This window comes from Phodopus roborovskii, unplaced genomic scaffold (assembly GCF_943737965.1).
Source record: "Phodopus roborovskii unplaced genomic scaffold, PHOROB, whole genome shotgun sequence".
NCBI lineage: Eukaryota > Metazoa > Chordata > Mammalia > Rodentia > Cricetidae > Phodopus > Phodopus roborovskii.
Window position 1 is genome coordinate 19,735,598 of NW_026126571.1, and position 23,703 is coordinate 19,759,300.

Consider the following 23,703-nt stretch of genomic DNA (forward strand, 5'->3'; position numbering starts at 1 on the left):
TGTACAAGAGTACAGTGAGTGATGGCGTAATTAGAGGCAGGGCATGGGTTTACCGTCCCTGGAGGTCAGGGAAGGCTGTCCTTGACAGGGTGGTTACAGGGGCCAGCAGACAACCTGTGATGGGAGATGTCATAAAACCGTACTCCTTACAAACCTGCTTGGTCAGGGAAAAAGCTGGAGGGTATATGTTGAGAGGCAGGAAACGTTAGAGGAACTAAAGTATGACACGTCTGTACGATGGAGAATAAGGAGCTTCCTTTCTTCTGCAGACATCAGGAGGGTTCAAATGTACCTGCAGGGAGCCTGCTCACCACCCTCCGGCAACTTCATGACCCTGTCACCACCTGTCTATGTGTGTGGCTCTCCTGTTCAATCCCGGCAGAGATGAGGGGAAGGGTACTTCTATCACAGTCCCATGGTTTACGGTCACAGCTAAGAAGGGAAACAGGCAAGGGCCCTGCTGAGGGCGCAGGGGTTCCAAACTCAGCAGATACTGTCACATCAGGAATGGCAAGTGCTTCTGGACAGCATCGGCAGCGCTGGCCTCACCAGAAATCCATAGCCAATCTCGGTTGACTAATCTCTGGTGGGAGGAGGGAGAGAAAGCACTGGCTTCCCTCACTGCACAGTTATTCTAGGAGTGTTGACGACATGCAGATGAGCAGGGACACCCAGGTACACATACTTTATGTGTGAACGCAGCCACAAAGGGGAGAAAGTCAGACGCAGTGAAGTCGGCTGGAAAGTGCGGTTCTGGCTGTTGACAGAGAAGCGATAAGCAGGGAACAAGGGAGGGAGCCCTAGTAAAGAGGGTCAGCAGATGCTTATGGGTGAGGAGGGGGTCTGAGGAGGTGGGCAACATTGCAAAGCTGCCTTCAGTTACTTGCCATGTGGAGCAAAACATGACTGACCAACCTTGCCTGCTCCTAGAAGCAAAAGTACCATGTCCGTTTAACCAGATCAATGGAAGCCCTGCTAGCTAGCTTCCTTCACCTGCGGTGACCTCCAGGAGATGGGAACTATCAGGGAACGCCCACGCTCCCTTGCTTATTTATTCTGGACACCCGAGAGAAGCCTTGGAAAGGGAGATAAGCACCGACTTACAGATTAGAGTTGGTTCTGCTACCTCCTTCAAACAGGAGTTTCTGCAGCACACAGCCTTGGACAGCTGCCAGAACACCACAGGGACCACCCTGCAGAGAAACACGTGTCACTACCAGTGAAATGGCCCCAAGAAGCTGTCCATTGCACCCACCAGCCTCCAGCCCCAGTCCAGGGATCTTCAGCAAGGTGACCTGTCTAAATGCAGACTTCTACGCCTCACCCTGCTAGAAGAAGAGGTCAGTTGTAGATCCTTCCTCATGCGATCAAGGTGACTATTTACAAAGTCAGGTGTGATGTTAGGGACACCACCATGGGTTTTCAGTCAGCCAGAGAGTTCCCACCATGTCCAAGGATTGTCAGAGCAATAAGTCAGGAAACCCTTAAGCTATAGTAAGAGAGGATCTGAGCTTGGCCACACCACAGAGGGAGGCAGAAGCTGGTAATCTCGGGGTCCTTCCTCAGGCAGCAGAGGCAGGGGTGGCTCCACAATGGAGAAATGTGCCTGGTGGAGATCTCCTGCAGCCCTTGGCCTCAGAGTGGGAACATTGTCATGTCTTTCTAGAGACTATCCTGCTGAATATGTCCACAGCAGGTGCCAAGCTTCCACTACCTATCTCTGGCTCTGTAACAGCCAAAACCTTCTTCCTACACCAGTTCTACACACATGATACCCTGGCATTTCCTGAAACGTCCTCCCTACCCGTGTGCCTCCGTTCTCCAAAAGCGACCCTCTCCAGCTCTACCTGTGAAACTCCCAGCTTCTCCCAAGGTTTGACCTACGAAGGCTCTCAAAGCTTCCAAGCATGTTCAAGGCCACCTTACGGTCTCTCATGTTGACATCCCAGCATCAGAGGAAGTGAGTTTGGCTAGAATGCCCCCAGCAAGGGTCAAAATGGCTCTCCTCACTCTAGCAACCAGATCTTAACTGCCTGCAACAAGTGATATCCTGGCAACTGTGGGGTAGGCCAGATCATCCCACTGGTACTCTCAGAGGTCACCATGTGAATGACATCCCTACTTCATGAGGGACAACCCAGAAGGGTCCCTGGGGACACCAAGAGCAACCTGCCTTGTTCTGCACGATGCCGTATTTTAATGAGGCGGTGTCACTGAAAGAAAAGTTCTGAAGTTTCCATTCTTCACTGAAGCAGCAAAAGGTAGAGCCGAACAGAAGGGTCTTCACCTCCTGGGAGGGAAAAGCATACCATTGGCTGTTAGTAAAATAAATAATAACAAGGCTTGTAGCACAGGCCCTGCAGGAGTTGGTCGTGGGTTCTAGAAAGTGCATTTTCTCACAGTGGTCTCTATTTTGCAAGCCCATTCTTCTCATATTTGAGGAAGATAAACCTGACCTTAAGGGCCTCCTTACCTCTGGAGTATCTGTAAATCACACCAGCCCATTCTAACATGGGCCAAGGTTTGCCTTACACAGACTTTGAAATATAAAACTTTGGCTTCACTGGGGACTCTGGAGGGCCTCGGATCCTCCATCAGAAAGACTGTAAGTTTTCCAGCCTGACCTCACATTAAAATTACCTAGTAGTACTTAAAAATAATCCAGATACAGGCCATAGGCCAGGTCAATTGAATCCACATTCCTGAGGACGAGAGGCCAGTATCCATAGATTTGCTTGGTCTTTTTAGTGTGCTAAGAATGAAAGCCATGGCTTTCTACCTTAACCCCATTATCAGATTTTAAGCTGCCTCAAGTAACTCCACTTTGTAGTAAGGTTTCAGAGCCACAATTCTGGCACAAAGTTGGCAAACTGTAGTCCATAAACTAAATCTGACACCTACCTGGCTTTGTAAATAAAGTTTTATTAGCACACCACAATTGGCATTGTTTAAACTTTGCCTATGGCTGCTTCTACATCACAGCAGCAGGTATGAGTAGTTGCAAAAGAGACCAGAACCCTGAGCAAAGTCAAAAGCATGTTCTCTAGCTTTCTGTAAAAAACATATTCCCTCTAGGATGCCACCTATAAGTGACCTCCCTTTAAATCTTATGGAAAACCCCACCACCCAGGGGGCTTCCTACCACCTCCCAAGGCCATGTCGCCATTCTTTCAGTTCTCCCAAATCTCTAGACATCAGAGGATATTCAGTTTGTGGTTCATTTTCTGGTAACCCAAGGATCTCTGTCTGCTTTGCAATACCAATGCTTCATGCTGATGGGCCCCACCCTCTGCTTCCAATGATGGTCCATGGCTTTCCATCACTGCTTTACAACCTGGGGTGAGGTACTCCAAAACCTCAAGAGGCCTCTAGGACCAGCAGGCTGGTCTCCAGCCCCTTCCTGGAGCCTGTTCTCAAGGTCAGGCTCCTCTGGGGGACCTGGATGGCTATCAACTACAATCAATTCTTCCATCTCTTCCCTTAGTACAAGGAATCTCCGTGACATAGACATGTCATCAAATGTGGCCGACAACACACTGAATAAATGAATTCGTCCAGCAGGGCTTGGCTCCCCTTCTGTGCCAAGTGAAACCCTGAGTGTGCTTGGAATGCTCTTCCAACAGCCTGAGAACTGAAGACTCAGCTCTTCTGGGTGGACCCCGTTGAAATCCTCTTAGCCAATGACAGCTCCAGGACACCACAGTATGTTTAACAGCACAGAAGCCTGAGCCCTGTCATCTCCCATCTTTGAGAGTCATTCTCTCGGGTTGGCTTGTGACAACCCTTGCTGAGCAGTCTCTGGAGGCCTCCAAGGGCTCAGCACCAAATGGAAATGCTTGTCCAGAGGACCACCGCCCTATGACTGTGGATGGTCAGAGCATGGTGCCCCACTTTGGGGTCCCTTCCACACGCCTAGCCCTCTGTGGCTTCAAAAGCTGGAACAGACAGGAGCAAAGAAGGGAAGGGGAAACAAAATCTCAAGATAAATCTTTTACATCAGGGTCTATGTGCTAAGTACACACAGGTAAGTGGGACCAGAAAGAAGTTGCCTGTATCTCCAGGCACTCCTAGATTTTCCTCTGGATCCTGGCTGGAAAGCTCCTGGGGGACAGCAGGAAGAACTCTTGATCCTGCAGGAGCCTCTAGCCAAAGGAGGGGTGAGCCACCCTGGCAATCAAGGGTCCTGAGGAACACAGGGAACCTCTGCCACGGAAGCCATAAGGCAGGGAGCCTACTGTCATGGGCCCGTCTAAAAGGCCACAGGTTCAAACCTGGGTATGCTGAGGAGCTGCCAGCCCTCCCCATCCTTCCAGCTCTGCAGGTGCCCGGAGTCTGGTGCATACAGTCAGTGTGAGCACAGAGCCAGTCTCACAAGACAACTCCATTAATGTCACACCATGGCAGGTGAGGCAGCTCTGGGCCATCGAAGAGCAGGGTCTGCAGCATCTAGAAGAGGAAGACACAGCCCTCTCTCTTTGTCTCATGGAAGCAGGGGAGCAGCCAGGACTAAAACAGTCTTCCTGACCCTTGGTTCAGAGTTAGCTATCAGATCCAGTTCCCACTTCCACAATATCCATGAGATTATAACGAGGAAGAACCACTGAGCCAAAAATATCAAAGTTGTGCAATCTGCATCAGGTTGTGTTGAATGCGGACCCCTCCTTATACCTCTGCTCTGACACCTACCTTCGCCAACGGGAGGTCAATTGGCTTTGACACAGTTTGCAGCTTGAGCATTGATGGAGGTGGGGACAGGACAATGTCTTCCTTTATCAGTTCATCCTCAACATCCTCTGGAAGAAAACACGGCCATGGTGTGGCTCAGGGAAAATGCAACAGGAAAGCACTTACAGAGCCACCACACTGAGAACTTCAGAAAAACTCAGGAATGCCTCAGTCTGAACAAAAGCCTCCACATCGGTTCCCAGGCCTCCCCCACCAGGAAAGAAAGCAAAGAGGGACACCCTGCTGGCCCCCACCCCTCCCCTGCTGGGCCATAGGTGGACAGGGTGAATCTGGTGTCCTAGAACCGACAGCCAGTGGGCCAGGCCCAGCCAGACCCAGCTCTGAGACATTCTTTACAAAAGATGAGCAGGAGGCACACAGCTGTCACCCCCAGGACACATGAGACAAGGTCAGCATTCAAGAAGGAGTCACATTCATGCAAAAATCATAGTAGTATTTTTACTATCCTCAGTGTTACTTATTTGATTTGTGCCACCCAACCCCAACTTGGCCTTTTGAGAGCTTGATTCCTATAGCCCCCACTTACAACAAGGACACGAGGCATAGAGTGACCTAACTGTCCCAAGTTGGGCAGAGGTGGACATAATACAAGATGACTGCAAACCTCTTGATACCCTGCCTTCCCTGGACGTCCAGCTAGAAGGGGCTCCGGGACATCTCTTGCGTATACCCTCTCATAGTTGTGATGATACAGGAGGAGAAAAAAATCCTGCCAGAGTCTTCAGCAGCACTGGCCTGAGACCTCTCGGCTGGCAAGGCCCCCTGGCCCTCTCCCTTCTGTGCAGCATCTCCTGGGATGCTCAGATAAAGGATCCAGGAGAAGGGAGCCGTAGGTGAGCATGCTGAGTGCATGCTCCGCAGAGACACTGCCAGGGTGGGCCTGGCATGGGGTGGGGGCAGAGGGGAGTCCCAGGCCAATTCCTCCCTTGTTTTTCACAACAGCCTCCTTTCCCCGTCGGGGAGAACCAGCAGCCACACAAAGAAGACTCACCCACCGAGTAAGAGCATAGGACATGAAAATGGGAGTGGGGGACAGTTGAGGGTTCAGCGGGGGGGGGGGCATGGCGAGAGGGGTGAAAGTGACTAAAACTCACTCTGTACATGTATGAAACTGCCAAAGGAAAAAACATTAAGGCTGAACCTTAAAGCTAGATTTAAAGGAGACCTTTCTTAGTTTGAATCTCTGTGACCATGGCCTTATAAAAATAACCAGAAATAGAAACCAGATGTTTCCAGCAACGTGAATGGATTTTAAAAACATGGTGCTATGTAGGAAAAAGAAGGAAGAAATCAAATGAGATGGCAAATAAATACACTTGCATTCCAAGCAATAGCCAGACTGTGGGAACAGACGTGGCTCATGCCTAAGACTGTGAGAGCTGAAGGGAAATGAGGGCAGAGAGGAAGGAGATCATGGCCGACGGACAGACTGTGTAAAGGTACGCAGTGAGAGAAGAGACCAGAAACGAGGCTCCGGTCTACCAGGCAGAGCAACCAAAGTGACTCTACCAGGCCTGAAGGGAGCCTTGCAATGCCTGGAGTCAGCCAGTTTTTGAGCTCAGCTGGACATATGTGGTTAGCAATATACCCAGCTCAGCCCATGAAGTTTGTCTGGGATGGAGGCTGGGGGTTAGGAAGCAGGCCTCAGGACACATATGGGGTGAGGGTGAGCGGTGGAGCAGGCCCCTCCCTTGGACCTGGCCCAGCACAGGGAGTTGGTTCTGGACCACATAGCAGGCCTCAGGACCAGATGTGGCAAGACCGCCATGCAAGGGAAAAGCAAAGCGCTAAGGAATGACATGTTGGCCGAGGCACCAAACTGAGAATGCTGTTTTTAAGGCTCTCATATGAGCGTGTGGGTGAACAGGAGCTAGGGGCTTCTTTTCCCATTTCATATATGCTTCGGAGGGGAAAAGAATGTGGCGAGGGGTATATGAGTAGAGAGAGAGAGAGAAAGACTCACATTTCCCTTCAAGTGCAAAGAGAGCGAGAGGCATGGTGCTCATGCTGATTCCACGGGGACGCGGCCATCGGGCTCTTTCCTGTATCAACTACTCAGATACGGCACCTCTATCAGTGAGCTGGTACTTCCTACTGGCCCCAGGGTGTCCACTGGGAGCCCCCCATCACTTGACAGTCCTCTGAGGCTTGGGTTTGATAAGGACCCCCTCCCCTCTACTCATGTGTCCCAAGATGGAATCTCAGTTCTCCACACCCCATAGTTCCAGTCTGGATTTGTCCCAATACCTCATGTCTACACCCTGTGTCTCCATTGTTCCAGAAAAAGTGTTATCTATTTATTCAAAAGCATGTCTTTGTTTGTTTGCAGAACTGAGCTTTGAACCCAGGCACTTGTGTATATGCAAGTGATCTGGTACTGAGCCTTATCCCCAGCCTTCCCTGCTTTCTTTTTCGATTTTTATTTTGAACTCACTTTGTAATCCAGGTTGGCCTTGAACTCATGGTAATCATCTTGCCTTAAGACTTCCAAGAAGCTAGAATTGCAGGCCTGTGCTCTATCAAATACCCATAGTTAATATACTAAAGACCAGCATGGGGCAGAGAGGCCCAGAATTGACAAGGGTATCATTGTGTTCTCCAAGAGATCCCAGCCCAGAGAAAGAGACACAGTGCCCCAAACACAATGGTAAAATGTGCTGGATTAGGAATCTGGGCAAAGGGTCAGAAGCAGAGAACAAGACAATGAACTCTGCCAGGAGAGGTGGCGTGTGAGGTCCTGAAGTGCTCTTGAGGACTGACTAAGGACAAAAGAGCCTCATCACTCTGTCGTGACTCTCAGAAGCTCCACACAAGTCCCTTTCCGGGGTTCCTACATTGAAATCCGTCCTGTGCCAAGTCTACACAGCCCTGGCACCCAGTGATCTGGTCCAAGCCTTAGCAAGCACTCAAGGAACCCTCTCCACCAGCCTGCTCCAGCTCCGTCCTAACACCCACCCCTCCATGGGCCCTGCTCCTCTCCACAGCCTCTCTCACACTCATCATTGCCTCTGCTTGCACAGTTCCTTCCATGGCTCCATGGGGCAGGACCTGGGCCATCCTTCAAAGCCTGAATGCCACTCTGTGACGAACCTTCCAGGGCCTATCACAGAACCTGTCTCCTGTACCTCTTTGAAGCTCACATATTCCTATGGGAAGACACCTCTCTCTTTGGAGCCATCCGGTTCTGCCTCCCAAGAACACAAGATATCCTCCACTCAGCAGCCTGCCTGCAGCTAGGCCTCACCTAGGACTGCGGGAGACTGCAAACAAAGGCTCCTAAACCAGACCAAAGGGAAACCGGACCCTCTCCCAGAATGCGCTGCCTCTTTTTTTCTGCAACCCCTTGCCCTCCTCAACCCTCTCAGTTTCTCTTCCCTAACTCTGTTCTCCTTTTCCTTGTCTGAATCACCAGAGGGTCCCCTCCTTCCAGAAAACACTTCAAATGGCTTTTGGGAACTGCCAAAAAGCTTCCCTTCTGTGAGGGGTTCTGAAAGCCGGGAACTGTGTTGCTTTGTTTCTAAACACGGGTCACTTTCATCAGAAAAGCTTCAAAAGTTGCACAACCCAGAGGCTTTGAATGCCAGGGCTTCTTGACTCCATCCCTTACTCTGCACAGCCATGAACAGAAATCTGCCCTTCCTGGGCAAGGCCACATCATCCCCACCAGCAGATCCTGGTGATTTCTGAGGCTCTGGGACCTCTGAAGTGTGTTAGGCAGCATCAACAAGCCTGTCTTCCATGATCAGAGCCCCGGCTTGTACTTTGAGCTGGACCAAAGCTCACTGTTGGCTGCACGTCCAACCCCAAAACTTCTAAGAGTATACCTCTCCTTCTTCAGCTTAAAAAGGAATGTTTAAAAGGGAGAAGGAGGCGAAGTGAGTGAACAGCTTCTATGTGCCCAAAAAGGCCAGCAGGTAAAGGGGCTGGCTTCCAGGAGGAGAGCCAACTCAAGAGCACTCAAGCTCACCCTCTCATGTCCAACCTTGCCCTATCGTCCTCCACTAGAGAGTTTCTACCAGACTCTGTCGTCAAGGATTACAGGCAGAAAGAAAATGCTTCAAAGCTAAAGTAGAAACCAGTGCTCTGTTTTGATCTGAGTGCGGTGACACAGGCAGCGACACTATGTGGAATGCACTGGGCTGAATGCAGGAGTAGACCCCCTCTCCCTTCTCTGCATTTTATACCTCAGCCACGCTTACGAACCTTTTAAATGGAAATGCCAGCCCAGGCAGAGCTACCTCATATTTTGGCCTGGAACTGTCTTCCAGAAACATTCTAAATGGTCCCAGAGAGCTACTGTGCCTGCAGCCGTGCCGTGCAGGTCCAGAGACAAGCAACCTAATTTCTATTGGCTGGTCTGGTTTAGTTTGGGGAAACAATCTATTCTTTGTTTGGTGGGTTGGTCGGTTTGACTTGGTTTTGGAGACAAGATCTTGCCATAGGGTCCAGGCTGGCCTCCTCCAACGTGGGACCCTCCTGCCTCAGCCTCCTGAGTGCTGGGGTTACAAGCATGTCTATATCTCCCGAGATAACCAATCCTTCTGTAAAAGCTAATGTCCAGAGGAGAAAGACAGGCAGTAGATGCAGACACCAAAGGAACAGAGACCCATGGCCCTGAGGTGGGTGGTGAGGAGCCTCCCACCAAGCCCGGAAGGAGTCCTGCCTTTGCACAGATACAGCAGGGGATGAGCCTCACCTACCTAGCCACAGGGTATCTGGCTTATCAGCGGCCTTGTCAGACACCAACTGATTTTTCCTGAGAAAAGAAAAGAAAAAGAAAAAGTCAGTGTGGAAGAAGAGAACGCCAGAGGAACATAAACAGTACAGATGACCTGAAGGACTACCCAGCCCTGACACCCACAGAGTGTCCAGAGCAGGCTGCATGCCAACGAAGCTCACTGATGTCACTGTGACCCACTGGGGGCAGGAAAGGGGCAAGACTTATCATCGGCGAGTCTGTCTCATCACTCATGGTCTTAAAGTCAGCTTTTGTTTCTTCTCTCCCAGCTTTCTTATAAAACCATGTGTGGCCATGAGACTTCTGGGATGTACCAATCTATGTAGAGGAAACTGACCCTGGGCTTCTGATTTGCTATTTGTGCATGCGTGCTCGTGCGTGCGTGCATGTGTGTGTGCATGCGTGCGTGTGTATGCACCCCTGCATTCAGAGACCCCACCCATGCAGTAGCTGTGCTTAGATTTGTTTTCCTCCATCATGCATCAATCTGAAGTGAAGGAAATAGAATACATTGAGAGTAACACCCTTACATCATTCTCCAAAAGCTCATTTACTATGTCAAAAATGACAGTTCTTTTGAACATGGCATTGAAATATATTTTCCTCCACCGTCTTTGCAGGCTAAGATATGACTGTAGTAACAATCATAGTCTTGCCACGGTGCCCCCCATTGAACCGGTTTCCTCCTGCAGATGTATGAAGGGCGTGAGTAAAGACCGTGGAGGACACACAGTTCTCAGACCCTGTGCCTGTGCTTCGTGGGACTCTGAGTTTCTCTGTGGCTCCCGAACCCACAGCTCCCTCACACTCCCTCCCCAAGCAGCCTGCCCCCCGCCGTGCCCATCCCATTATTTCATTCAAACTCAAAGAATCTCTGAGTCCTGTGCCACCAGGACTTGGCAGGTGTGTGTTAGGCACACGGTGAAAGAATGTTCTGGGAACTGGGAAGAGGGGTCCATGGATGCAGAGCACCCTTACCAATTCCATGAGCACCAGTGCCATCAAAATCCTCTTCCCACAGACCCTCCCAGCTCATCTGCTCCACGGCAGGCACTGAGGACCTGGGCACTGTGATGGAAGGGACAGGGCACCCAGGAACAGGCAAGGAACATGAGGCCCAGGCACTGACCCGAGATGGCTTCTAGAGTCCCAGTGAAGCATTTCAGATGGAGACAGCAAGAGCATCCCCCAAGCACTCCACGGCCGCCAGGGCCTTCTTAACCCAATTGGCTCTGCTTCTTCCCTCTACGGTATCTCAGCAGCCTCTTAGTGCCATCCGGACACCCAGAATGGCTTGTCCACAGTCCCCACATCTCCCCGTGACATGTGTGCAGAGGCCAGTCTGAAGTGATACAGCACCCGCTACACAGTTACTTAACGGTCCCTGCCAACTCTCATGACTATCACCTACAGCTCCATATTTACCAAAGTAACCACAGCATTAACAACAAATTCCTCCTGGCCCTTTGGACGATGCCAGGCACTAGAATATGTGCTTGGAAAACCTCAAAGGCTGTCTGTCTCTCAAAAGTGTCTTTTGAAGTAGTTATTTCCCTGAGTCTCAAGAGAGGTTCAGCAAGTGGCAGCACAGGAACTGAACTCAAGCCATGACTCCAACATTAATGGCAGTAGCCATCTCACACAATCTCCTTCTACTATAAGAAGCAGGCCTCTTAAAATTGCTCTGCAAGGCGCTACCTGACCTGCCACCAAGGCGCTACCTGACCTGCCACCAAGGCGCTACCTGACCTGCCACCTGCTGCCCTGAGGCCCTGCTGAGTCACCACACTCCACCTCCCTTGCTGTGTACTGAGTATCTCAGGACAAGCCAGCTTGCCTCCTCATACACTATGCCCTTTACACAAATGCTTCTGACAGGTTCCTAATGCCCTAAAGCCCAACTCCAGTACCCCACCCCTAGCATGCTTTTACTCATTTATGTATTCGCCTCCAAGAACAAATGAAGGGCTTTTTCTATCAGACCTGTCTCTCAGGCAAAAAAAAAAAAAAAAGGACAAGATGGTGCACCAGGTTAGCCCACAAAGATGTCCTCAATCTTAATTCCCAGAACCTGTAGCCATTATACTACAGTGAAGATGGGAATGCGAAGGACCTGAGTTGGAAAATGACCCTGGTCTCCAGTGTAGTCACAAGCAAAGGAGCCCTAGCCCAGAAGAGATGAGTTGATAAAAGCTGAAACCAGGTTCCCACACTCTGCAGATGGGAGAGTGAGCCACAAGCACAGGAATATGGGTGGGCCATGGAGGGTAAAAAGGCAAAAACACAGACTCTCCCTCAATGCCTTCAGAAAGATCTAGCCATGCCAACTCAGTGAACCTGATTTTGGACTTCAGCCTTCAGAACCAGGAGGCATTAAATTCATGCCGTTTAGCTTGCAGCATCAAGGAGGGAAACAGGACTGCAGAGTTCTCTTGACTCACTGGGTCGTGGATGTCCAGCACAAGCCAGTGCTCCAGAGGAAGCTAAATGATGTAATAACCCTCACAGAAACTAGGCGACTTACAAAAGGCCGCATAATTTAGAACGGCCAATGCCAGGACTCAAACCCAGGCCATTGGTTTCAGACACTTCACTCGGTTCATTCCTTTAATTTGCACATGATGTCCCTGCCAGTAACTTCTATGGCATCCTAGGAATGGTGGGGACAAAGTCTCAAATGTTCTTGGTCATGCAAGGGTGGGGACGGATGTCCACTGAGCGGGGAACAGCAGGGCCTCTCCCCAGTCATGGGACTTCCATCCAAGGGCTATCCATCAGCTGCAGGAGGAGCTTTGTGCCCATGTCCCATAGATCTCCTCACCAAAGGAAGCCTCAAGTGTGCTCACACGTGGAGAATGTGCTATTGTTCCTTTCATGTGCCCCTTTGTGGCATACGCATTGTAGAGTTCAAAAGGTCAATTTAAAAGTGGGTTCTTGCCTTTGAGTGAAAACTACTAGAAACAACAAAGACAAAAAAGATAAATCAAGGCTTCTAAATGCTTTCTCCAAGTGCCACTGTGTAGATAACCCAGAGGCATGCATCAAGGACTAGTGGCAAGATATGCATTTTGTCACACCTAGATGACCTCCACCCCATTTCTGTTTCTTATCACATTCTACAGAAAGAACAAAGAGCCAGGGGCTGTGTTCAGAAGCACAGAGGACTAGGTCTTAGTTCTCCAGTAACTGAATCCTTGTCTGGTTAGAAAGAGCCACTGAAACTGTTTGCCAAAGGAGTCTCATAGGAACCCCAAACAACCCAGACTGTTGTCAAGACTATAGGTTGCTCTCCACAAATTGACATCAAGGTCTCTCTGCTAAAGGCAACACCCACACAACTCTCTGAACATGGAAAAGCTGAGCTGGTGCCTACATAGAGCCCTTATCCCTACATTCAAGCATTTTCAGTACAGGAAGGTACTCCACAGACTATCAAAGGGAAAGCATAAACACCAACCTAGCCACAAAACCTCTGACCATAATGATGTCCGGCCTGCAAGATGTGCTAAGGTACCGGTGGCACAACCCTGTGGGAGTACCCACCCAACAACTGATCTGACGTAAGGATCATCAAAATGGAACCCATGCCCGACACTGCTTGGATGATCAAGAACCAGAGACTATACAGCCTAGGGATCTAAGGTAAAATGAAATACAACTGTTCTTTGATAATAATAATTATAATAATGATAAGGAGCAATAAAATGACTCCTAATGACATTTTACTAGACACATGGATCAGTGCCTTGCTCAGCCATCGTCAGAGAAGCTTCCTCCTGCAGCAGATGGGGACAAACACAGAGACACACAGCCAGATACGCAGTGAGAGGCCTTGGAACACTCAGACCTAAATGGGACATCTCCATCAGGTCCCTCCCCTCAGGGCTCAGGGAACCTTTCAGAAGAGGAAGCAGAGTAAGAACCAGAAGGGATGGAGGACACCAAGAAAACAAGACCTCTAAGTCAACCAGATCAACTCACATATGAACTCACAGAAGCTGAGGCAGCAAGCACAGGGCCTGAATGAGTCTCAGGATACAATTATCTGACGGGGAAATCTATTCTCAATAAAATGGAAACAGAATTATATTAAGTCTATATTTGGACAAGTAGGTATGCCTAATTACATTTCTCCTCCCTTTTCCCCTCCAAGCTCCTTTCTTCCCACTTCTCCTCCCATATGGACCCACCCCTTTCTGTCACTAGAGGCAAGCCTCTAAGGTATAATTAAATAATAGTAGCTTTTTTTTTTTTTTAAGTGCCACCAAGAGACCTGGGTTTTACACCTACTCTGTCTAAATCTCTATGACTATGCGCAAGGTGCCTGCCTGATAAGGAAACACACTTCTTTGTTGGGGAAGGGGATGCTGATGTCTCTGTTCACTGGGGCAGGGAATAGAACTGATGTGTCCTGTCTGAGAGAACTCTTTCCTGCCCTGGTATCCCAACACCTTCAGAAATCACATCAGTTCCTAGCACAATGAGACAAAAGGCACCCCATTCTTCCATGTCTGCCATTGGACACTTGGCCAGACTAGTTATACTTCAAGGAAAAGTGTCTCAGGAGAGCACTGACCACTATCACCCTTAATGAAATACCAGAACCCTGGGCCAGTGGAATTCATCTGATCCCCACTCCATGGCTCAAGAATCTAAAATCTAAGAAATTAACGGAAGTTTTCCCATATCCATGATACTCAGCACACCTAAGAGGTAATGTAAAAGGATTTTTTTTAAGGGAGGCGGGGGAGGGGGGGAATCTCAATCTCTCAAGCACATAAACTTCACAGTGAATGGTGAAAGCCTAAGACACAAACAGCATGCTCACAGCCAAGACACCTGCTCAGAGCCAAGACAAGTGGGCAGCCAAGAAGCACTTCACACTGCAAACAGTAGAGGGAGGGGCCCCTCGGCGGGATGGAAATTGTGAGAATGGAGACAGCACTGAGAAGCAGGGAGCAGCTTCGAAGGAGCCTAGGGGCACATGCAGCACTGGAAAAGAGCCACGAGCCTGCTCCAGGGAAAGAAGAATAAAGAGAGAGAACAGAATGGAAAAGGTCTGTGTAGTTGTATTGAAATGAGAAAAATCACTTTATACCATTTAGTTATGTATATAAGAAAACCAATGCCAGATGCTAATTCCACCGGATGGAAGGCTCTTAGGAACAGGGCTATTACATGGCCTGCAAGTGGATTATTTATTACAGTGACATTACACTAATGATGTGGGGTAAAGCGCAGTATACATCTTAGACACGTTGTGTCTAAAATATGAATGCTTAAGCAGAAACCCAATATTGAAGCAAATCTAGAAATTCTCCATGACAAATTGAAGCCAAACGTGTTTGAGTTAAATGAGGGCTGGCATGTTAGTCAATACAGTGACTAACACTGTAGCAGATAGGCTACAGAAAGTAACGCCTGAAAGAACAGTTTAGGGACATGTACGAAAATGTGGTCAGGACCTATGCAGTTACAAAGAAGTGCCTCCTCTGAACAGAACTCCTGTCACCAAGTTGCAGAGAGGGAGGAGTGATGAGCAAAGGGGTCAGGACCAGGCTGGAGAAACTCACAGAAACAGCTGACCTAAGCAAGGGGGAGCAATGGACCCAGTCTGAAAGCTGGGAAGCCAGCATAGGACCGACCCAGACTGGGCAGTCTATGGGGCCTCTGGTAGTGGATCAGTATTTGTCCTTAGTATAAGAATGGACTTAGAGATCCCATTCCACATAGAAGGATACTCCCTCAGCTTAGACACATAGGGGAGGCCACACCCTGCTTCATGATATGACAGACTTTGAAGATCCCCCATGGAAGGCTTCACCCTCCCTGGGCAGCAGAAAGAGAATGGGATGGAGGTTGGCAGGGGGACAGGGGAGGAGGGGAGGGTGAAGAAACTGGGACTGACATATGAAACAAGCTTGTTTCAAATTAAAATAAAAAGTATTATTAAAAAAAAGAAAGAAAGAAGCGCCTCCTTGGATTAACAATTAATAAACAGGACCTCACAAAACTGAAAGCTTCTGTAAGGCAAAGGACACCACCATTTGGGCAAAGCATTAGCCTACAGAAGAGGAAAAGATTTTTACCTACTCTACATCCAAAATATATAAAGAACTCAATAAACTATACATCAAAATAATAATCCTATTAACATGGGTACAGATCTAAACAAAGACTTCTCAATAAAAGAAACTCAAATGGCTGAGAAAGACTTACAAAAGAAATGTTGAGCACCAGGAAAATGCAAATCATCTCACACTTGTTAGAATGGCTGAGATCAGTAACACAAGTGGTAGCTCACGCTGGAGAGGGTGTAGAGTAAGAGGGACACTCACATGCTGCTGGTGGGACTTGTAAGCCACTGTGGACATCAGTATGGCCATTCCTCAGAAAGATGGGAATCAGTTTACCGCAAGATCCAGCCACACCCAAGGGATACTCCATCCTACCACAAGGACACCTGGCTCAGCCATGTTCATTGCTGCTCTCTCCATAATACCCTGAAATTGGAAACAACCTAGATATCCATCAATGAGTGAATGAATAAATAAATAAAATGTACAATTAAACAATTGAGTATTACTCAACTCTTTAAAAAAAAAAAATCACGAAATTTCCAGACAAATGGATGAAACCAAAAAAAAAAAAAAAAAAAAAAAATCCTGACCCTGAGTGAGATAACCCAGACCCAGAAAGATAAATATGGTATGTATTTGCTTATATGTGGATATTAACTATTAAATAAATGATAACAAAGCTGCAATCAATGAATCCAAAGAGGTTAGGCATAGAGGAAGTGAGTAGGAAGGACACATGGATCTCCCTGAGAAGGGGAAATAGAATATATTTTATGGGTAGACTGGGGAAAGGATGGGACTGAGATCAGGTGGGGAGGGGGATGGGAGATGGGGTAGAGAGAGAGGATTCCAGGGACAGACAGCTAGAATTGAGGGGCCTCTGAGGGGCGATATGCAAACCTAGTGCAATAGAGACTTCCTAGAATACATGAAGGTGATCCTAATGAATTCTCCAAATAATGATGGAGATTGAATTTGTTACCAAATGAAGCTTCCAGTACTGGGACTGGGATACATCTGATTGAGTTGCTGGTCAGGGGGTCCCATAGAAATCTCCCCAAACAACCTGGGGTGTGGCCAAGACCATTGGTTCCTCTCCACAAACTGACAGTGGAGCCCCATTGCTGAGGACAGCACCCACACAACCCACTGAACATGGAGAGGGTGAGCTGGTGCCTACACAGACACTTCACCCTCATGTTCCAGTGTCTTTGGTACAGGAAGGTACTGTGCAGGCCACCAAAAGAGAAACATAACCCAGCCCAGCCACAAACCCTTTGATCTACAGCGCTGTCCTGCCTGCAAGTTATGCTAGGGCAATGGCGGCACAAAGCTTATGGGATTAAACAACCAGTGTCTGGTTTGGCTTCACGAGATGGAACCCATACCTGACACTGCTTGGACAACCAAAACCCAGAGGTCCTAGGGGAAAACCAAATACTACTAAAAGAAACAATAAAATGACTCCCAGTAGTATTCTTCTATACTGATAGATCGGTGCCTTACTCAGTCATCATCAGAGAAGTTTCCTCCTGCAGCAGATGGGAACAAATGCAGAGACCCACAGCCAGACATTATGCAAAGAGAAAGACCTTGGAACACACAGCTGTAAATGGGATGTCTCCATCAAACTTCTCCCCTCAGAGCTCAGGACCCATGGTGAAAGAGGGGGCAGGAGGGACATGGGAGCCAGAGGGGAATGGAGGGCACCGGAGAACAAGGCCTCTAAATCAACTGAGCAGAGCTCACACGAACTCACAGAGACGGAGGTGGCAAGCACAGGGCCTGCACAGGTCCTCTGCGCACATTTCATAGCTTTCAGTATTTTTATGGGACTCCCGAGAGTGTGAATGAGTGCGTCTCTGGTTCTGGTGTCTTTTCTGGGACTCTTTTCCTTCTGTTGGTTTGACTTGCCCAACTTCCATATGACAATGTTTCTGTTATATCTTAATGAATTTTATTATATTCTGTTTGGTTGTCATCTCTTAGAAGCCTGTTCTTTTCTAATGATGGACAGAAAAGGAGTGGATCCGGATGGGAGGGAACTGGGAGGCGTAGAGGGGAGGGAACTGTAACCAGGATGTACTGAATGAGAAAAGAATCTATTTTTAATAAAAGGGGAGTAAAAATAAGGAGGTGTCTCATTCTCCTATGTCCACCACTGAACACTTGGTCAGATTAGTTACAGGTTATAGCAAAGACTAGATTATTAGATTTATTTGAACTTCCCTGAAGGTGATAATGGCCCTGTGGCTGGGAAGAAAATGTTCCTGTCTTTAGGAAATGTCGTGATACTGACTTTTATTTCCAAATGGATCAGTAAAACGGTGTGTAAACAGAAACATGTACAGATACATTAGTAAGAAACAAAAGGCAGATAGATCTAGGCAACTGCTGGATTTAGGTAATAGGGACACAGGTGTTCATTTGCTATGCTTTCAATTTTACTGCACGTTTGAGCTTTCTTCGTGTTGAGTGGGGAAAAGACTTGGTGAGCTTAAACAGCAGATGGGAAACAAGCAGGAGACCACCAGGAGCTGGAAGATGAAGCAAGAGGCCCTAAAGAGGGAGACACTGAAGTTCACGGCACACTCAAAGGGAAGAGAAAACAGAATGCAGGAAAACACTGAAGAGAAAACTACTGAGAATTTCCAGACATGAATCTTCACATCACACAATAAGCCTCAATGAGACATGTAAACATAAATTCACATCTAGACACGCCACACTGAAATGACCAGAGTGCCACAGAGAACAAGAAAAACCTAGAGAAAACTCTAACGGAAGACTTCTCAACAGCAGCAACGGAGGTGGGAAGACACCTTCAGAGAAGCTAGAAAAGTAACAATCGATTGGGAACTTCCCAGCTAAAATCAGCACTAAAGGTAAGCAGAAGATAAAGACTTCCAAGTTTCTTCATTGAGCAAATTACTGGAGAGCCTATTTCAGGAAAAAAGAAAAGACACGAGAGCTATAAGAAACTGGAAAGCAAGTAAGTAAAACTAAATGATAATGGACAATAAAAGGCAATAAAAATAGTAACAACCACACCCACTGGGAACACTAAAAACAAAGGGAAACACAACTACAGACATGGGACAGAGAAACAGTAGCAAAGCGATCACCAGGCTCAGCCTTCTCCTTCCTGGGGGGTAGACTGATCAGGCTTGAGCTGTCAAGGCAACCACCATAAAGATTTAGGAGTAACTGCAGAGACTATAACAACACCTTGTGTGATCTCCAAATCAGAGGAAAGGAAACAGCAGTGCACTCTGACGGAAGTGCGCCGCCAGAAGGCAGCTAGGCAGCTTCCCATGGGTTAGGCTCACCATCTGACTCCGCAATGATAATCTGAAGCACATCAGGCCAAAGAGAGCAAAACATGCACAGGAATGTCCACACAGTAGCCCAAGGGCACAAGTTACCCAAACGCCTGTCCTGTCGGTAGGTAAGTGAAACAATGCCACACAAAGGAATGGATACTGAGCATGCTACAATGCCAATGAGCCACAAGGGAATCAGACAGACAGTAAAGGTCACATACCACACAGTTCCATTTGTGGGAAATGTCACACATTGCCCACTGCCTGGAGCTAAGAGGGGTGGGACTGGGAGGAACTGCCTAATGAATGAATAAGGGGTCTTACTTGAAGAGAAGAAAGTGTTTTAGAACTATAGAGTTGGTGGTTACATGACTGCACTAAAGGTTTACTTTATAATAGTCAATTCAAAGAAGAAGAAAAATAAAGAAAAAATGGAAGCATACAATATAACAAGACAAAGAAAAGCTGTTATGCCAGTAACTAAGGAAGGTGAGTTGATTAACCTTGCACTGAAAACACAGACACTTGGGTTGGAGGGATGGCTAGAAAGCCATCTGACTGCTCTTCCAGAGTGTTCAAGTCCCAGCACCCACGTGGTGGCTCACAACCATCCCAAACTCCAATTCCAGGGGGACCCAGCGCCCTCTTCTGGCCTCTGCGGGCACTGCATACACGTGGTGCATAGCCATAATACCCATACAACCCATATACATAAAATAAAAATAAATCTTATTCCGATTGCAATTTTTCTTACTTCCTGTGTGTTCTTTCAAGAGAAATGATATGATACAAGAGCTTAACAGCAAAACACAGGAAATATGCCACTTATATACTAGCTATTCTAGAGTTCCAGAGACAAAAATGTTACTTTGGAATTAGACCATTGTTAGTGATGAACCTATTTATTACAGAATTAAAAAGTGAAAATCTGGCCAACATTAATCCCTCCTAACAGCAGTCCCAAAACATAGGACAAAAGCTTTGGCAGAGCAAAGGGAGAAAATGTTCAGCCTGTAACTACAGTAGGAAAATTTAGCACATCTCTTTCAGGAAATAATACCTCAAATGGGGGTGGGGGCAACTAAGAATCAAGAATATTTTAAAGTAAAAATAACAAGCTTGATTTAACACATCGAATTATTACACGATATATACTCTTGGCAAGTCCATAGGATTTAATTATAAAAGCTGAACATAAGCAAGCTGGAAATCTCAAAACATTACAAGCTGTATTTCTGACTACAAAGAATTTTTTTTAATCCAATAATAAAGAATAGCTCCTCTACCCTCCTCCCCAAAAAGAATCTGTGCGTTAGTAATTCTAATGAAATGACAGTAGAAACTAGAAACATTTCAAAATGGTTAACGCTAACAACTCAACTCTGGGAAGCAGTTAAGTGGTGAACAGTGGGAAATGAGCGATATAAGGAACCCGGTTGTGAAAAGTACAGCAAAGAGGCAAGCCCTCAAACAGCAGGGCTCACCAGGAAAGAACAGCGCAGGGAAGCAAGAATAAGTCTAAAGCGAGCATCATCTGTGGCACGGCAGTCCCCAGAGCCAGTTCTCTGAAGAGAGCAACAGAAACGCGCCAGCCTGGTTCATCCTGACTGACAAGGAGAACGGACAACATAAATAGCACTAAGAAGGCAAGGAAACATTTAAAACTGAGTATCTTCGGTAAGAAGCAAGTAAACAGGGTCAAAAGGAAGCATTTGAAAACTAACAAACTGGACCGTTTTCTCGAGAAATCTCAAAATTGGGCTGGTGAGATGACTCAGTGGGTAAAGGACTTGCCATACAAACCTGGCGACCAGAGCACAGACCATTCCACAAAGCTGATCTCTGAGCTTTGCATGAGTGTGCGTGTGCATAAGCACACACACACATACACACACACACTCACGCACACACATATTCACACACACTCACGCACACACATATTCACACACACTCACACATACTCACTCACACGCACACACTCACACACACACTCAGGCACACACACACATACTCACACACACTCACACACACACCCACACATACACAAATTGACTCAAGAATGAAGAGAAAATCTGAAACTACAGTCATTTTTAAAAATCACTAGCATAACTATCTGTCTGTTAATGGACTAAATATTGTTAACTGTGATTCTTATTAGATAACTGTTATGTTATATATTTTGCTATGATAAGGTTAAAACCCTTATTTTTATTTAGACAGAAAAGAGGAGATGATGGGAGATGTCATTCTGTATATATGTTTCTCATACTGGTTAATGAATAAAGCACTGTTGGCCAATAGGAAAGGAAGATAGGAGGGACTAGGAGACAAGGAGGAAATAGGAAGTAGGAAGGAGGAGTCAGCATGGGGAGTCTAGAGAGCAGTACGCGGCAGCCGGCTCCGGGTAAGAAGACCACGTGGAAATACATAGATTAACACAAATGGGCTAATACTTAAGACAGAGCTAGCCGATAAGAAAGTAGTAACTGGCCAACAGCATAATATCAAATACAGAGTCTCTGTACATTATTTGGGGCTGGTGCGGCGGGCGGAACCGTACTCGTTACATCCCACTTCAACAGACACACGCACATGCATGCACACGCACACAAAGGAATCTTGGTGATTTTGCCACCAAATCGACAGAGCTCTCCCCAGTTTCCACTCCGAATGTAGCACGTGTTCGACCCTGGGCCCCACTTGCGCAGGAGAGGCAGATTTCTTGCTCATGACTGCATCAGTTTTCTCATTGATACAAATCTTCCCTCAAAGAAGGTTCTGGAAGCTGAGTCATTGTGCCAAGGACATGCAGAGTCCAGCTCCCACCACACACACACACACACACACACACAGCAGCAGCTGCTACCAGTTAGCTGAGACACAGGAGGATGCAAGGATAGCCTTGACTCCAAAAACTCACACGAGCTCACATAATATGAAACAAAATCCTGGACAACTGCACTGTCATGAGTTTGAAGAAAATTATGACCCCACAGTGATGTAAGAAATTGACAATAGAAAATTTAATAATGTAATTCCCACCAACACAAGAGAGACCTAAAATATGACATAACTCCAACAGATGCTGAAAAGGCACTTGGTCAAAACAAATACCCACAGACAGTCCTAGGGAAGAGAACTCTGGGCACGCTCAAGGGAGAGGATGGCTTTTTGAACCCTGTGTCCATATCCATAGTACTAAGTGTCCCATTCAAGGTGCACTAGAGGCGTGCAACAAGGAAAGGGACATCGAGAGCCATCGAGGAGTCTGGCCAAGCAGTCAAAGACTGCACACACCAAAGAAGACTGCCATCGCTGGCTGAATACTAATTGAGTCTCATGCTGCCGCCATTTTATCTGAGGCGCTCCAAGGATGCTAACCTGGGGCAGCTCTGAGGTGCTCTAAGGATGCAAACATCTGCTGATCCTGGGCATCAGCCCTTCAGACACATCCTACTCCAGGCCCCTCGGAGGAGCCCTCTGAGCGCTGTGTGCTGCTGTTTTCCTGCATTTCCAGCAGAAACCTTGCACTTACAGACTGTCCTGTGGAGAAGCAGCCAGCCTTTGTGCATCCCATCCTCAGGCCAGCGGATAGGAAAGGCTTCCTTAAGACCTCCCAGTGCTCCACAGCAGTTTCTCTTTCTTTCCCCTTGCTGTCCCCCATCTCTCTGGTTTCCTGTGTATTCCAGCTGAGGTCCCCATGGGAAAGTGGAGCAATGCTGGGCCACCTGCTGGAGTTCCTAACAAGCTCCGGTGGGGAGAGGAAGGGAGTTAGTTACCGGGCATCTCACCTCTGGTGGCCAGTGTGATGGGTGGGAGATGTCCGAGCCTACGGAGGGGCTTCCTATGCCTTCCTCTACCACCGGATCACAGAGAACACGAGGTCTGCGGAAGGACTGGAGGTTGTCAAGAAGTCACTGTGTACCCTACCCATCACAATGTGTAGCGCAGCGACTTCAACCAGTGTGCTTGTTAGTTCCCAAATGTCAGCCTTCAGAATAGAGGCAATCCTTTTCTCTTCCTCTCCAACCCTTTCTCTTTTCTCTCCCCATCTTTTTCCTTTCCTCTTGAGGATGTGGAAAACCTGACTATAATTGGCTGGTCTGATTGTTTCCTGTAAGAAAACTCTGCTTAGAACACTACGAAAACAATCTGCCTTAACAATTCAACCCAAATAAATGATCTTCCTGCGACTGGTGCAAATCCCTAATTGGGAATTGGGCTGCATACCCAGGTCTCTCTCATCCGGGTCCATGATGACGAAGGTTGGACAAAGATAGGCATCACCCGGTGGTGACAGATTGGGGGTGGGGCACTGAAGGCCCTGCATCCTCCTGGAAAATCCATCGGCCCAGTATCTAGCTGGAGAGAACATGCGTTGTACCCCGGCCTCCTGAACCATTGTTCTTTGGGTGATAATTTCTCAGCTTAACTCTCTTTCCGTATGTGTCCCTCCTGAAATGCTTTGGCACACGCCCTTGACAAGAAGTATGCAGAGGCCGGGCAAGATCCAAGATCACGTCCAACATTTCTCCTTCCTGTATATCTATTCCATGAGTCAAGCTGGATTCTGGAACATTCCAGGAACAAAGAAATTTACCCTACTCTCACGTTCAGAGGGTTCCTTCAAGGGCACACAGTTTGCAAAACAAAACTGGACTAGCTATGACCTTCGCTCATATTGTGCTCGTTTCTTCCTCTTGGGCTCCTGGCTTCTGTGTACAGTTAGTATTGAATGAATGCTGTCTCTGGACCTAGATGTGCCTCATTTGTCTGGGAAGTTAGAAAGCCATTCAGATCTCGTCTAACCTGGAAG

General features: G+C 47.6%; 1 protein-coding gene across 1 annotated transcript in view; it reads right to left on the minus strand.

Moving 5' to 3' along the window:
- Positions 1 to 23,289, minus strand: part of LOC127235883 (probable ubiquitin carboxyl-terminal hydrolase MINDY-4) — a 69,002-nt gene extending 45,713 nt beyond the window's left edge. Inside the window, exons 1-8 of the mRNA XM_051203270.1 lie at positions 23,118 to 23,289; positions 22,679 to 22,743; positions 20,372 to 20,452; positions 9,608 to 9,663; positions 9,447 to 9,502; positions 4,687 to 4,793; positions 2,174 to 2,290; positions 1,105 to 1,193 (exon numbers count right to left, since the gene is read on the minus strand). Coding sequence (XP_051059227.1) covers positions 1,105 to 1,193; positions 2,174 to 2,290; positions 4,687 to 4,793; positions 9,447 to 9,502; positions 9,608 to 9,663; positions 20,372 to 20,452; positions 22,679 to 22,743; positions 23,118 to 23,289 — 743 coding nt within the window. The remainder of the gene's footprint in view (positions 1 to 1,104; positions 1,194 to 2,173; positions 2,291 to 4,686; positions 4,794 to 9,446; positions 9,503 to 9,607; positions 9,664 to 20,371; positions 20,453 to 22,678; positions 22,744 to 23,117) is intronic.
- Positions 23,290 to 23,703: the final 414 nt, after the last annotated feature.